The sequence below is a fragment of the Plectropomus leopardus genome, chromosome 14 (assembly GCF_026936395.1).
Source record: "Plectropomus leopardus strain MGB_pleo_1.0 chromosome 14, ASM2693639v1, whole genome shotgun sequence".
Taxonomy (NCBI): Eukaryota; Metazoa; Chordata; class Actinopteri; order Perciformes; family Serranidae; genus Plectropomus; species Plectropomus leopardus.
The window spans coordinates 10,470,268-10,485,794 of NC_142189.1; the positions used below are offsets into that span (position 1 = coordinate 10,470,268).

At 39.9% G+C, this 15,527-nt stretch overlaps 1 protein-coding gene across 19 annotated transcripts in view; it reads right to left on the reverse strand.

Annotated features, from left to right (window-relative positions):
* The window catches only part of tnika (TRAF2 and NCK interacting kinase a), an 81,723-nt gene that overhangs the window by 26,375 nt on the left and 39,821 nt on the right, over positions 1-15,527 (reverse strand). For 13 of the 19 annotated variants that reach the window (XM_088087500.1, XM_088087512.1, XM_088087509.1 and 10 more), the window contains exons 4-15: positions 14,340-14,465; positions 12,631-12,741; positions 10,741-10,831; positions 10,026-10,156; positions 9,876-9,930; positions 7,452-7,530; positions 7,110-7,285; positions 5,414-5,480; positions 5,102-5,300; positions 3,672-3,788; positions 2,415-2,501; positions 31-255 (exon numbers count right to left, since the gene is read on the reverse strand). In XM_088087500.1, coding sequence (XP_087943626.1) covers positions 31-255; positions 2,415-2,501; positions 3,672-3,788; positions 5,102-5,300; positions 5,414-5,480; positions 7,110-7,285; positions 7,452-7,530; positions 9,876-9,930; positions 10,026-10,156; positions 10,741-10,831; positions 12,631-12,741; positions 14,340-14,465 — 1,464 coding nt within the window. The remainder of the gene's footprint in view (positions 1-30; positions 256-2,414; positions 2,502-3,671; positions 3,789-5,101; positions 5,301-5,413; positions 5,481-7,109; positions 7,286-7,451; positions 7,531-9,875; positions 9,931-10,025; positions 10,157-10,740; positions 10,832-12,630; positions 12,742-14,339; positions 14,466-15,527) is intronic. The other 6 variants (XM_088087507.1, XM_088087506.1, XM_088087503.1 and 3 more) reach the window with 1 other exon arrangement.

Below are 15,527 nucleotides of genomic sequence, written 5' to 3' on the forward strand. Positions count from 1 at the left end.
TCTTTGTCTATCATGCATGTTTGGACTTACCTCCTTAGCCCAGGCAGGCTTGTCATTAGGATTGATGATATCTTTGTAATGGTAAAGCTGTTTCTTCTCTGCTTGCCTCCCCTCCTGCTGCTGCTGCTGCTGCTGTTGCTGCTGCTGCTGTTGCTGTTGCTGTTGTAGAGACACCAGATAGGCTCTCTCCTGCTGGAGCTGCCTCTGGAGCCGCTCCGCCTGACGCTGCTCCTCTACCTGTTTACGTTTGTACTCCTGCAGGGAAAGAGGGAGAGGGGTGTGTGTGTGGAAGGGAGGACAGAGATGAGAAACAGGAAAGAAAAATGAAAAGACACAAGGTTTGGTATAGGAGGAATGATAGATAAGATAAGATGATAGGAGACACAAAGATTAACAATAAAACATGTGAGTGATTTTTGCAAAAAATTAAATTAATCAGTGATCAGCGGTGGGAAAATTAGTAGTTGCATATAATTCTCAGCATTTATTGGAACTTTCCAGATTTGCTACTTCAGGACGCTCTAAATGGTTATCCAGAAGAGGAAGCTCTTATTCTGTTTTGTGTTTATTTGCAAATACTATGTGTGCAACCTCATTCTTATATTTGAGACATGCATTAATCAATAATGTGGTAACACTTCATAATAATCATCATTAATAAATTGCAAATAAATGGTTGCAATAACACAATTACTAATCATCTTTAATAATGATTAGTAACAATTAATGTTATTTTAACAGCTTATTGTTGCACACATAATAACATTTCATATATCAAGCATTTGTTTGGTTAATAATTGTGGAGTTACAAAATACTGTGTAGTGCACCATGTTTTATTTTTATTTATTAACCATTACAGGTATATTAAGCAGGATTCTTCTAAAAAAAACAAAACTTGTGTGGCAGTAATCCCTCCCAATCATCACTTATTACCCACTAGAAGTGTGTGGCAGTGTATTTTTTGGCAGAGGTCTTCTGCCTTTATTTTCTTATTTTCTGTTTTCAGAAAATTAATGGGTGTGTACCCCCTACAGTGCTTAGGTGAGGTCAGGGTAGAGCTATGATCATGCCAAAAAAGGTTTGGGCAGAGAATCAAAGCTCTAGGCTGGACTTTAAAAAAAACAATCAGATGTCAGACAGTAAGCAGCATGCATCCAAGAGAGAAAGTGCCGAAAAAACATATATTCAACAGTGAAACGCCAAATGACAGTGAATCTGCGGTTGGCTTTTACCTTCACTTTAGATGGCGAGCCAAAATCCTGTGCAGTATACATTTATGAAATACTTAATATGGTAATATAAAATGATACAATGTGTGCAAGAATATACTGTTAAAATGACATAAATCATAGCATTACTTATGACTGTCTTGTGATTGCTCACTCTGTCTTTTTGCTTTTGTGTTGCATTTTTATTGTGAGGCACTCTGAGCTGCATCCCTTGTATGAAAACTGCTCTATAAACAAAGTTTACTACTAATAATTAGTGAACATGTCATTGTTAACACCTTTTTTCAAAGTATATCAAATATTGATTTACCATTTATTAATGTTGTTTATCATAAAGCAAGGTAAAACAGAACTGATAAACACAAATACTGCCAACTGGAATCATGGGTATACAAAATTAACACACTTTTCACAATTATGATCACAACTGGAAGGTTGATGATGGATAAAGAGGATGATGAATTTACCTTACTGACATAAGGTTTAGTAAATCTTATAAAAGGGGGGAGAAGAAGGAATGCGCTGAAAGGGAAGGAAGGATAAAGGCAGCAAGGAAGGAAGGGGAAGACGCCATTTTTCAGACAATAACACATATCTGGGTTTTGGTGCGTGAAGTCATTGCCATGGCCTCTGGAGTTTTCATGGCTTGGATCTCAAAAGGTTTCCTTTCATGCTCTCCTTTAATAGAGTCCCTTTCAAATAGGATACAAGGAGCAGCGGACAAATACTACAAGACATACTACAGATTCCTCGCAGTAATAAAACACAAAACTGTTGCCCTAGATAAGACTGGGGCACTGAGAGAAACCCTCTGTGGGAAATAACAACGTCCTATTTTTCACTTGGATGTTCCCACTTTGTGTGGGCCAACATGATTGGGGCTGACAAAACTGTTTTTCTGCACCCTCTGGGGAATCCTTTGAGATCCAGCCAAACTAAATGGTACGCTTCATGCAATCAGTGAGATGAATAAATGCAACACAAGCATTAGAGATAAACAATTCATTGTTTTCTGCTTCATGTTTTGCCTCAAACGTGTAGCTAACAGGTTGAGTGACTCAGACTGTGGATCCCCTCACAGTCAGTTTCTCTGTACAACTGCCACTCGGGTGCATGCAAGGGGGATGGGGGGCCGCACAGCACAGATGGGGAGCAGTAGTAACACGTGGGAGGGCTGTGGTTACCAGCAGTAATGCCTGTTCCTGTAGTAGCTGCTGCTGGAGAATCTCTAACTGCCTCTGTTCCTCTTCCAGCTGTCTACGGATATACTCCTGAGCAGCGTGTCGGCACAAAGAGATGGAAATAGAATCAGGAAATCTGAACATCCGAACACAGACAGAGTGAGAAAGGCAGAGATAGAAAGAGATACAGAGAAGATAATCTCCTGAGGTGGCTGTGAATGAGGAGAGAAGATGAGAATCAGAAGCCAGATGAAGCTAAGGAGGCGGCGTTCTCGAACAATTGTAATATGTTACAAAGAAAAAATGACAAAGAGACAGGGACATAAAAAAGGAGGTTTGAATATATCTTTCCACAACACTTGAAAAGCGTGGGAGGAGAGCAGCAGAGCCATAAAGAGAGACCAGGACAGACAGAAAATACACAGCAGAATAGCAGTAAGTTCAATGTGAGGACGAGGGAGAGATTTTTCAAAAGAAAGCAGGAAAGATACAGAACGATCAGAACAAAAGTAGAAAAAGGAACCGCCATACAGGTCCCATTACAAAATCTATTATATTTAGATTTCTAGTGCGACAACAGTTTTCAGCCTGACAACAGGCGTTTTCGGACAGCAGAACATAGTCATAGTTCTAAGAACCATCATTTTTATTGTGTCTGCACCACAAGAGCTAGAAATGATCATAGTTCTTAAAACAAAGGTTTGAGGGATTTTTTTTAGCTATTTCAGTCTTAGCTCTATTTTTCTTAAGATCTCTCCTTTAATTTTCTTTAAGACAACTGATGGAGAAAAATCCATCTGTTTGTGTGTGGGTTTTTTCTGCAATATTTAAAATTTTGGAATAACCTTTTACTTGATTTTGACTGAAATATGGTTAACAAAGGATGAACATAATCAGAGAGAAAGGATGAAGTAGTGTTTTTGGATGTAAGATCCAGGATCTGAGAGGAAGAACGTGACCTATCGAACAAATGGGGACAAAAAAACAAAGCATAGCGCGACTGTTAAAAATGTCTGAGTTCTTTGTGTCTGAAACTGAAATTCTAAAAAAAAAACAACAACATTAGAAAGTAATTTAAGGAGACAAGTAGAATCAGAGTGACTCAGGAAAACAGCAGAAGATGTTACCATAAAAAGAAACAGAAAGGGCAAATTAGGGATTCTGGACTCGAGTTGTCCTCATGTGACACATTTTTGTGCCACCAAACTGTCTTCATACAGTTTGTGTGTTTTAATATAGTGTTACAGTAAGCATATGAACCTGTTCTCTCTCTGCATGCCTCCTCTCCTCCTCTCTGCGGAGCTGCTCCATTTCCTCATAGCGCCTCCTCTGCTCCCTCTCATGCTGTTTCCTCAGCTCGCGCTCTCGCTGCTGCTGCTGTCGGTAGAACACAAGCACGAGAAGATTAAGGATCACAACACCATGTTTTCACACAAATTAAGAAACTGTGTCTTCGCAGAGATTCTCACACACATGCTGAATCTTTGATATGTGCACTCATTTGATCATCTTTCTTTTTGCATGTTTTTCTTCCCCAGTGCTTCATGACTTGTATTAATAATGGAGGGAAACGTAATAGCACATTCACACAGGATACAAAAATACAAACATTCACACTTGCACAAACACACATGTGTTTGCTCACACGCAGAGTCACAGACACACACTTGGCCCTGAGTGGAAGGGTCATGTTAGTTGAGTCGAGTCATGGTGCTTAGCCGTGCGTTGGGAGGCAAACCCTGGTGGGAACCCAGAGAGAGCGCACAGATTATGGGCTAAGGATTTTCTTCTATAAGCCTGCTCTCTGGAACTAAGAGAGGGACACTGGGGAAAGGCTCTCTCACTGTGTGTGTGTGTGTGTGTGTGTGTGTGTGTGTGTGTGTGTGTGTGTGTGTGTGTGTGTGTGTGTGTGTGTGTTTGTCTGTCTGTCTGTACCGCTCCTTCTCTCTACTGCAGCCTCTCAAATGGTGAGTTTGTAAGTTTGAACTGCCAAAACTGGACAAATTATGCTTGCAAATACACTAAAAAAGTGTTTAAAAGACGAGAGGATGGAAAGCCAAACAGAGAGCTTCTATTGGCTTTTGGTGTGTAAATGTAAGTTTGGGCAACACATGTTAAAAACTTATATACTCATGCATGTTTGCTACGGCTGTAGATGAATGTTCTTAAAAAGGTCAAAGTTATGGTGGCTCCTAAAGGCAAACTCACCACAACGGTCCTATTAGGAGTAACTTGCTGCATTCACGAACACATACATGGAAAATCCAAAACAATTACACAGGACACTTGCAGCAAAAGAAAACGTTCTGCAGAGTACAATATCAGCACTACTTCTTTTATAGTTAAGTTCAGTCCCACCTGGTTTTTTAAAACATGTTTTAACGAATGAATAAAAAATATGTTGCATTTGGGGTTCTTGACTTTGCATCATTTCCGTATTTTCAACTTGTTTGCTGTTACTGTATGTGTTTTGGCCGCATGTGTTTTTCAGTAGCAGCATGTTTCCATTGTTGTTTTTATTTTGGATTTTCATAGTTTTCATGTTTTTTAAAATGGCATCTCTTCTGAAGCTGTATCACATTTCTCCTGATAAAAATGTGTCATTTGGCTCACTGGTGCACATTCGCCCTTGCTGGCCACAATACAAAGGTCATGGTAAATGACCCTTTCCTCAACCACCTCCAGCTTACCTCCTCCAGCCGCCTCCTCTGCTCCTTCTGTTCCTCGATGCGTTTCTGTCTCTCAGCCAACAGTAAGCGCTTGTGCTCCTCATTCTGCTGTTGCTCCAGCTGTTGCCGCCGCTGCGCTTCCGAGCGCTCCTTATTGGCCAGCTGGAGTCGCAGGAAGTCCCGCCTCAGGGTGGATTCTCCGGGGATGTTGATGATGGAGCTGTGAAGGGACAGGTGAGAGGGCAGGATGATTTTGTGTTTGTGAGGAAGAAAAGTGGAAAAAAAAATTTAAAAAAGTGGAATAAAAGTTTGTACATTATTGAGGACACTCACCTTGGTTCACCCATGTCTCTTTCTTCATCTTCCTCTTCACTGCCACTGTACTCATACTCTGTTTCATCTGATGGAAGGAGAGGAGAGAAAATATTTAAAAGATTAAAAATCATAGAAAAAAATAAAACTAAAGTATGTCAGGTAATAACCAGCAGAGAGCAAAGCCATTCTACTTCACGTTTTTCTTTTTTTTAATCAAACTACCTTTGTTCATTGCTAAACTGCTCACGATTCTGGCATTCCCAGATCCTCACTCCTTCAAGGCATTTTCTTTTAGACGCTTTGAATAACAGTATAAATTGTAATTTTACTGTGTGTAGCGAGGTGGAGAACATTAGCTCGGAGCTCTTTCAGTCAAACGGGGCTTAAAGCATAACGATTTTTAAGGCGGCCCGGCTCTTCCTGAGACACATCCACGCAGACCTGTCCTCCGAATGTGACAAAGTGACAGCTGGAGAAAGCCACAGTCTCCACAATGACAAGACATTTCTATACATCATCACGACGTCCGCCCTGCAGTGGGTTGTTTCTTGAAGCGGTTAATGTGGTTCTTACAGACGCAGTCCTGTGTGCGAGTGTCAGTCCATCACTCAGACAGCATGTGTTTGTGTGTTGCGGTGGAGTAGAATGGAAGTCTGTCACTTTTATTTCCTGCCTCACTGTGACGGCACATGTGCATGAGAATTTGCATCTGTGTGCGCATCTGAAAGTGTATTATGTCTGCCCCTGCACCCTTGATGAGTTTTGTGGGGCTTTTTTAAAGTACAATGAGTGATTGTGTGTGTGTGTGTGTGTGTGTGTGTGTGTGTGTGTGTGTGCATGCGTGGGTGCAAGAGAGCGAGAGAGAGAGCGAAAGAAAAGCACTTCAGCCGCAAACTGAATGTAATGTAATGAGTGGGCCGGCTGCACTTGCTGTAATAATTATCATGAAATAGAAACCTGTTTTTGATACTAGTGGTTTTCAGTCATTCAGTGGGGCCTGGGGAATATGGAGAAAATCAAATGTGTGTAAGATTTAGCATCTACAGGTGAGGTTGGGGAACTGAAACTTCTGCCGTATGCCAAGCGTGTAAGAGAACTACAGTGGCCGACCCAAAAATGCAAATGGCCCTATTTGAGGCAGTGTTTGGTTGGTCTATTCTACAGATATAAAGGTAACAAAACCACAACAATTCTTATTCTCAGGTCATTATAAACTATTTAATAGTATTAATATTTTATGCCAATAGATGCCCCTAAATCCTTCTAAATGAACCTTTAAGTTATTGCTAACGCATACCAACATTTCCTACACCGCTGCTTGACATTTAAAGCTAACAGGTGAAAGATGGGGTGGCTTTAATTGTTAAACTGTCAACTAAAACATGCATTTGTCATGTAGAGGAAAGTTAATAGTAATTTAGTTCCTTTTGGGGTAAGGTTAGAACTGAGTTTCAGCGTCACATAATCCAAAGAAACACTGAGTTAGAATTACTAAAATGATAACATTTTCGTGATATACATTATCATTTTAATGACTGTATACATAGATGAAATTCGCCTTTAACGACAGCTAACTCCTACCAGCTGCAATCTATCAAGCCTAACTACTCAATAAATCACTCACTCCACCTCCTCCGCCATGTGTGTGTAAATCAACATGTACATCTGCGTTTAAATCCATATGTGCACGTCTACGGCACACATTCTTCCTCACCCCTCTCTCCTCTCTTCTTCTTGGTGCGGTCGATGTGGTCCTTCAGCTGGATGCGGATCTGCCTCTCGTTGGGCAGGTCTCTGATGAACGGGTGTTTGAGGAGCTGCTCGGTGCTGGGTCTCTGGCTGTGGCTCTTCACCAGACAACTCTCTATGAACGACTGGAACTTCTTCGACCTGAAACCACACACACACACACACACACACACACACACACACACACACACACACACACACACACACACACACGTACAGCAAAGAAGCAAATGAGAAACCTGCTGGGATCAGATGTATGTCTGAGCTGATTTTCATGCTTTTGATGGTGTTGGAGAAACACACTCACCACTTCTTTGACTTGAGCCTGGGGGCGGGGTTGCGCGGGATGAGGAAGAGGGCTCTCATTGGGTGCATGTCACACAGCGCTAAAAAGTCATACCAGATAACAAACATAGGTGAGTTAGGATGAATTGGCCTCAATCCACAATATCCTACTATGAAAACACAGAAAGATGAGTGTTTGCTCTGTAGACTGTAACCAAATATAGGTCACACACTTGTATGGAAAACGGGAACCAACAGGAATAAACAGGAAGGAAATCCAGGCACTCCAAAAGGGTGAAAAATGAGGAAACGTAAAATAATGAAAAAAAAATAGTAAGAAAATATAATAAATGCTAAAAATATGATTGTAATTTAAATCATATAATATTACTGAACTGTAGAATTAAACAAAATACAGTAAGTATTTTGCACAATCATATCTGCACTAAAATGTGTGTAATTGTCCTGAGTGTGCGTTGATTCTGAACTTGCCTGAGAACAAATCCAAGATAAGAAAACATTGGTGAAAGTCACAGTCTTTGTGACAACTTGCATGAGGGTGCTTTTTTATGAAGAAACTTCTTGAGAACGTTGGGTGAACGATGCCAAGTGTTTCTAGTTAATTGTGCTGAACATTATCATGGCATATAGTCAAAGCCAGCTGGAGTAAGTCCTCACCTGATCAATGTTTGCTGTCGATACTGATAACAATCTATTAGATTTACACACACTTCGGTCTTTTCTTCTAGAACACCTACATTGTTATCCATCTCACAAATAGGCAATTGTGTATGTACTGATATCACGTTTGGTTATTTAGGATCGTCATAATCATAATTTCACACTGTCAGACAGCCAGGGGTTAAACAATGACCATAATAATAATTCTCTGTGTAATGTGACTCACAGTTTTCATAAATTGCTAGCATCTAATTAATGTGATTACTATACGTTCACTGAGTGTACATTCGTATATGTTCATCTTGTAAATCACAAACTGAATTAGTCTCATCTAGTTTGAGGTCTTCATGCAGCAAGATATTCTGGGAGTAGAACTAGAGCTGAACAACCTTTACAAAAGTAAACGATGTCCTTCATGATTACTGCCAATAACTGGCTGTAGCTAAGGCAGACTTTCACCAGGAGTTGCTTTCTAACTAAACACAGTGAACTGTGCAACTAAACTGTGCAATATCAATACCTACTACATTCAATAATGTGAATTCAACCATAGAGTCAAGTCTTATTGTACTTTTCTTTTTCTTTCTATGTACTTATTCATTATATCTTGCTGATGCTTTTTATTACTGCACCATCCCCTCCGCTGCTGTAACAGTGCAGATTTCCCCACTGTGAGAAAAATAAAAGATTTTCTTATTTTATGACTGTGTACAAGCTCTTGGCCCAAGGTAACAATCTCGAAACCCATCGGCTATCGTCTGATAGCAATAAAGCCACCAGGGCCAAAGGCCAATATCTCCAGTATACCCAGTGGATATCCAGGCTAAGACTTCCTCTTCCTTGTGCCACTAATGGTTTACAGGTGGAAAAACAACTTAAGACAGGTCCAGAAAAAAATACAGGCGATCTCTATAAACGGATATCTGCATAATGAATGCATAAATTAGAAAAATTTTGGTCGATGCGTTTTACCTCTTTCGCTCTCCACAGGGATTTTTACCTGCATCATACAACCAAAGTACGCTCAAATAGCATTGGTCACCCGTAAAAACACAAATAATTTTTTAATGTCTGTGTGTCCCTTTGTATCATTCTGTGTCCCCTCTCTAAATTCAGGGGTTTTTGCAGATCTGTGAACAGAGCGCAGGCGGCGCCATCTCTGAGTTTTTTTTCTTCTCAGCAGTAGTTTGTGACTCAGGGGATGGATAATTGATCTATCAGTTCATTCAGAGCTGATAAGATTGATGTGTGGGAGGAGCAGCTGTTTGTGAAAGAAAGTAGACTTTTAGACCAAGCAGAAAGAACGGCTAAGTTTCACTTTCAATGCACCTTATTGTTCTGCTCCAAGTGTGCTCTGCACTCCGACAGGGTGTTGCTATGTATAACTGAACGGTATATATGTAGTATATATATTCCTATAGAGCTCCTTTTGAATGATCCAGCTCCAAAAATAGAAAATCCATTTGTTGCGGCAGATGTTCAAATTGTGGCAGCCCTCCACAAATAAATAAATGAGTGGGAAAAACTGCTGTACTGTTGCAGACGCTGCATTCATAAGCAGATATGTGTTTATCAACATTAACAAATAGGAAAAAAAAAGAGAAAAGTAATTTTACAACCAATTTCACATCTTCTTCTTTGCCATCATTAAAATTATGGCTACAGATGAGTTGCATTGGCCTGGACTGAACAACTGACACCTGATTATAGTGATCTTCTGTAGTAGCACTGAGAAATGACGTGTAGCAGAAGTGTGTGTACATACGTGGTGCTCCTTCAGCCATCTCTATCGCTGTGATTCCCAGTGACCATAAATCACTCTGTAACAACAAAACACACAGTGAGTTAACACTCAGGGTGATCACAAAATGCCCAGAAGACAGACAATTCGGCAGATGGGAGGTTGCTGAAGCACCTTGAAGTCGTATGTGGCGTCAGGGTTCTCGTCACAGGCGATAACCTCTGGCGCCATCCAATATGGCGTCCCGATAAATGTGTTCCTCCTTCCTACTGTTCTGTCCAGCTGGGCTGAAACACCAAAGTCCACTGCAGGAAAGACACACACACACAAACACACACAATACTTCAGGGTATAGTCTGCAGTTTATTTAAATATCTGTGTGTGTGTGTGTGTGTGTGTGTGTGTGTGTGTGTGTGTGTGTGTGTGTGTGTGTGTGTGTGTGTGTGTGTGTATGCATGTGTGTGTGTGTGTGTGTGTGTGTGTGTGTGTGTGTGGGCTGACACCAATGGGTTTTACTAAACTCCATAATGGACTCTAAAAAGGAATGAATTGCCCAACCTGCAATAGCTTGCCCAATTTACAAACACACATAAGCACACACAAGCACACACACACTCTCTTTATAATCCCCTCCCCACTGGGCTTTAGGGGGAGAGCGAGAGAGCGAGAGAGAGAGAGACTCCCTTCTTCAGCAGTCTGCACCATGAACAGCGGCAGAGCTACAGAGAGATGAGTAGGCTAGTATTCAGCATAAAAGAAGAAAGAAAAGCCTCGTGCACACACAAACACACGCACACATACACCTCTGAGCCATCTGAAATGTTATACCTCCTCCTGCCCTCGCAATCCTAAAGTCATTTTGTCAAGTGGAGTTGGATGACAGACTGACCTAGTTTGACCTCTGCGTTCTCAGTCAGCAGGACGTTCTGTCCCTTGATGTCTCTGTGTATGACCTTGTGCTGATGGAGATGAGTCAGACCCTGCAGACAGCGACAGAGACACACAGTGAAGGAACGCCACCGCAGCGATGAGCCAAGTCATTATTATTATGATTATTATTGTTATTATGATGTAAAGAGATCATTTCCAAAAGGAAGCAGCTTCAGCTACTACTATGTAGCTGACCTTGACCTCTGACCTCGCAGAGCTCAAAAAGACTTTTTTACAGGGAAAAATGATTTCTGCTTTAGTTGTCTGAGAGGTTGATGTGACAGCAGTTTTCGATGAAAATTCACAGTCTGAAATTCATTATTTCTTGCAAAGCCTGTCATTTTAGGGGTGAAACATTCTGGTGAAATCTCAAAAACAAGTAAAAGACAGAGATACGAGAGACAGTTGGGAGAGTACAAATGTTAAAAGGGACTACCGGAGGACAGGAAAAGGACAGAAAAAGACAAGATTACAAAAACAGTAAAAAAAAGACAAAGGGGAAGAAGACAGAGAGACAAAATGTAAGGGGACAGAGAAACATAGGAATAAAGAAGACCAAATCACAGCAGGAAGGAAGCAGAGACCATGAAATAAGATGAGAGGTGTGGGGTAAAAAAAAAGAAATAAAAGTGGATGAAAGGAATCATTGCTGCCTCAGTTCAGAGCAGCACTGTGTATAACTGACTCTGTTTGAGGCTACAGCCCTCAGCACAACAACAACAAAAAAACGCACAATAACAGATAGCAGAGATAAGCTGTGGGGGGAATGACTGCCATTCCCCGAGAAGATTCAATTGATTGCTCGCCATCAGTCCAAAACACTGATACCAGGGACACAAACAACTGGTGATTGCTATCAAGGAGCAGGTCAATTAGATCATACTGATAATCTGAGAATGCTTTAAAATTATTACACTATATAAGGATTAAATAAAGACCAAATATATATTGCCCCTGCCATTAGACTGTTTAATATACAGAGTTGAACTGTGGTGTACATATATTTATATATTAATACAGGTACATTTGACATTTTATATCTTTAAATTTTTAGGCATGCTTTTTTTCTATACTTTTATTTATTTATATGTATATACTTTTTTGTTATTCAGTTTTTAGAATAAGCCACATTTCACATTACACACTGTGAATTTGTTTTTATCTTTATTATCCATTACATATACTTTTTACTGCTTTATCAGCAAATTTTGGGGTTCTTTTAGTAATTTATTTTAATTCCTTTTTCTAGATGTGAATGTTGTATGTTTACATGTCTCCTGTCGTTGTGTTTGATTGTGAATGTAGCTACCGTATAAAGTAATTTCCTGTAAGGATCAATAAAGTATCTATCTCAAGATCATTAATCAATATTTCAATTAAGTAAATAGTGTAAGAAGCGTAAAAGCTTTAAACTATGGATTTAAAACATTTTTAAAACATTTTAGAAGCTGCTTAATAATGAAAACCCTGTCTTCCTATGTCAGATGTGGTAAAATGCTTTAAAATACATTTATTTTATGGAATAATCCTCGATTTTAATGAGGACAATTGGGAAAACATATTCTATCTTCTTTTCTACTATACTACAATAATACCTTGAGAATTTTCTTTTAAATAAATCATGTCTGATCTTTCTTGAGGAGCATCTACAAAGAAAAATGTCCTGAATGCTTTCTTGTGAAAAGCAATTATAAATCATCACACATCTGTTTTTCTACACAGTGTTATTTATGCATTCAGAAGGAAAAAAAGATCATCAAGGATCTGTCTCTTTCATGCTATAATGGGTTACTCATGGAGGATGATGGGTGCAGGACTGAAACAATGACTTTGCAACACGTCCACTTACCCTGAGAATCTCTCGGCAGATGTATGCGGTCCACTCCTCCTTTAGAGAGTTGCCCTTGGTGTTCTTGATCAAGTCTGTCACTGAGCCGGCTCCGCAGAACTCCATGACGAGCTAAACATAAACGAGGTTGATTACTGGTTGTTCTGCAAAAGGAAGCAATTTGATCCAGGATCTGCTACAAACAAGTAGTTAACTCACAGTTACAAAGCAACTTGTTGAGATAACCAGGGAGTTAGCTAACAAACTTATCAATGTACGTGCAGTATTTTGCACAAATCTTTGCCTTCAAATTGCATCTTTGTTCCAACAAACAGTCCAAAGACTCTTCATTTAATATCAACATGACAAATAAATAGCAAGTTCTCACATTTAGAAAGCTGGTATCAGAAAATGTTTGACATTCTGGCATGAAAAATGACTCAAAAATTTAAACAACTATCAAAATAGCTGTGATTGATTTTCTTTCGGTAGACTAATTGATTAATTGCCCGATCGTTGAAGCTCTAAAAGTTAGGTATATCTTAATCACGAAAAATATCATCTGATATATTGTAAAGTCGATGTATATTATTCAAAAATCCAGTATGGGTCCAGCTCTTAAGTACTAAAAGTCATGGTAACAGTCTCTTGGATGTATTCATTTTCATAGAGCGCCAATGACGCATGTGTGCAGAATAAAAACTGCTTTCTTCAACATGATGCACATTAGAAAGAAAATACACAGAACCCATAATCACATTACTGTGTTACTACGCAGAGCAATACACATAAACAACATGAACAGACAGCCATGTTACAGACTCTCTTTCACTCCACACAAACTTCTCCACAAACTGACTCAACAGGGTCACGGCGAGATCACATGAATGAATCAAGTCCATCTCTTGACCCAAACACAATGTGTCCATTCTGTCCACCCCGTCTCCCCTCTCCATCCTCAGCTGCCTCATGCCTTCATCTCCCCTCTCCTTATTCATCCACCCCAGCATCACATCCGACGAGATTTGCGGGCAAAGTTTCAGCTGGTCACTTCTGGCCCTGCTTCAAGCTCCTCTCATCATCGCTCTGGATTACAGCGAGAGAGGAAGTTGGCAAGTAACGGCCGAGCCCTCTCATCCAGGCTGTGCACGCGTTCTCAGACACGCAAAGACAAAAGAAACATGTATGCATAAACAAGGGGACACATGTCAAAGCACGCAGACATGCACTTACTAACACGCACACACATGCAGGGAAAACAGGCAGCTGTCCAGTCAGGAGGAATTATTTCGGCAATAGATCTGGCTGTTGTGTGCATATGCAGATGTTTGTGTGTGAGTGTGTGTATGTGCGTGCGCTCCCATTGTTGTGTGATGAATGCTACGGGATCAGAGAAGAGAGAGCTCCCTTAGATCGCGTTAACACATGATTTATTGCAGCAGCCAGCAAGCCACACGACAATTCATATCCTTTATATATTTCACACACGCACACACACACACACACACACAATAAATACGTATACATATTACAATGTACACAAACCTGCAGCCGCTGCCTGCATGAGCAAACTACACACACTTCTTTCACATACAGTAAATGTAACTGTGAAAAATGGAAAGTCCCTTCGTCTTGTTCTGCTCTGTGGCTCTTTAAGAGACTGCAGCCATTTTTACACACACACATGCACAGACTAGCAGACAAAAAACACACACAAATACATGGCGTACCCAGAGCTGGTCGTCTACGCCAGGGGGGTTTTTCTTGATGAATGCTCCATAGTAGGTGGCGATGTTTCGATGGTGACTGTATTTCTTCAGCATGTTAATTTCAGCTTTAATCTCCTCTTCCTCATCCTGGCACACACAGGAAGACAAACATCACAAGCATTAAAACACAACCTCTATATGCGACCCCTTGACCCTTACTTACTGTTCATATTTTATACCTTCATAAAAGTGTCTATACCAAATTGTGAGCCACAAATCTATTTAGAATGTGTAAACATAAACAGCCTGCAATTAATTCTTTAATAGTGTTTCAGAGAGCAGGGAGTGTCTTTTTTTAGGGCTTACAACACTCATTTATGTCGAAAAACATCTACTATCACACAATATCATTTTCAGATTTTAAAGTATATTTTCATTTTTGTGCATTTTGGGTCATTTGAGGAGATGTTTTCAAATTCGAGGGTTAAAGGATTATATTAAGGCGGTTTTTACTGCTGCAAAATGTCAAAACGCGTCACATTTGAATCAAAAGGTATGTAAGGGTTAAACATATTAATAGGATGGTGATACGGCTAAAGGAATGAAGTTGTTGATGAATTTGCGGTCTAAAAAAAAAAAACTGTTGTTGCAAAGCACACAGCTGGGTGCTAAATTATCCACAATTGTATTACTTTTTAATTACTTTTCTTTTTGGGGGTAACTGCCACAAAGCCAAAAGCAGAAAAATGTTGTTGTGGTGGCAGTTGGTTACTTAAAAATGTCATTCCTTATTCATTATTCACAATGACAGAAAATTATGCCTTGATTACTTCAATTTAGTGTTCATGAGCCATGAAAACAAAAGCACTTGTTTTAGTAAGCTGATTTTGTACAGTAGCTCATTAAGTTTGCAATTTGTTGATTCAATTTCCAACCATCAATTAATACAGCCATTTATTTTTATTGCATTTAAGCAGATTTGTTCTTGCAGAGTCATTAGTACACAGTCTCATTTATTTTATTCACTGCACATACTTCTGTTGCTTTGCTAATTTGCTCATTCATTCATTCATCCCCATACACCTGCATATATTCATGTCCTTATTCAGTCATTCATGCTCCTTTTCATTCATCAGTTCCTTTGTTGCTTCATTCCTGCACTCCTTCATTGTTTCGCTGGCAGCCGAGTGCTGACAGCGAGGCGTAGGG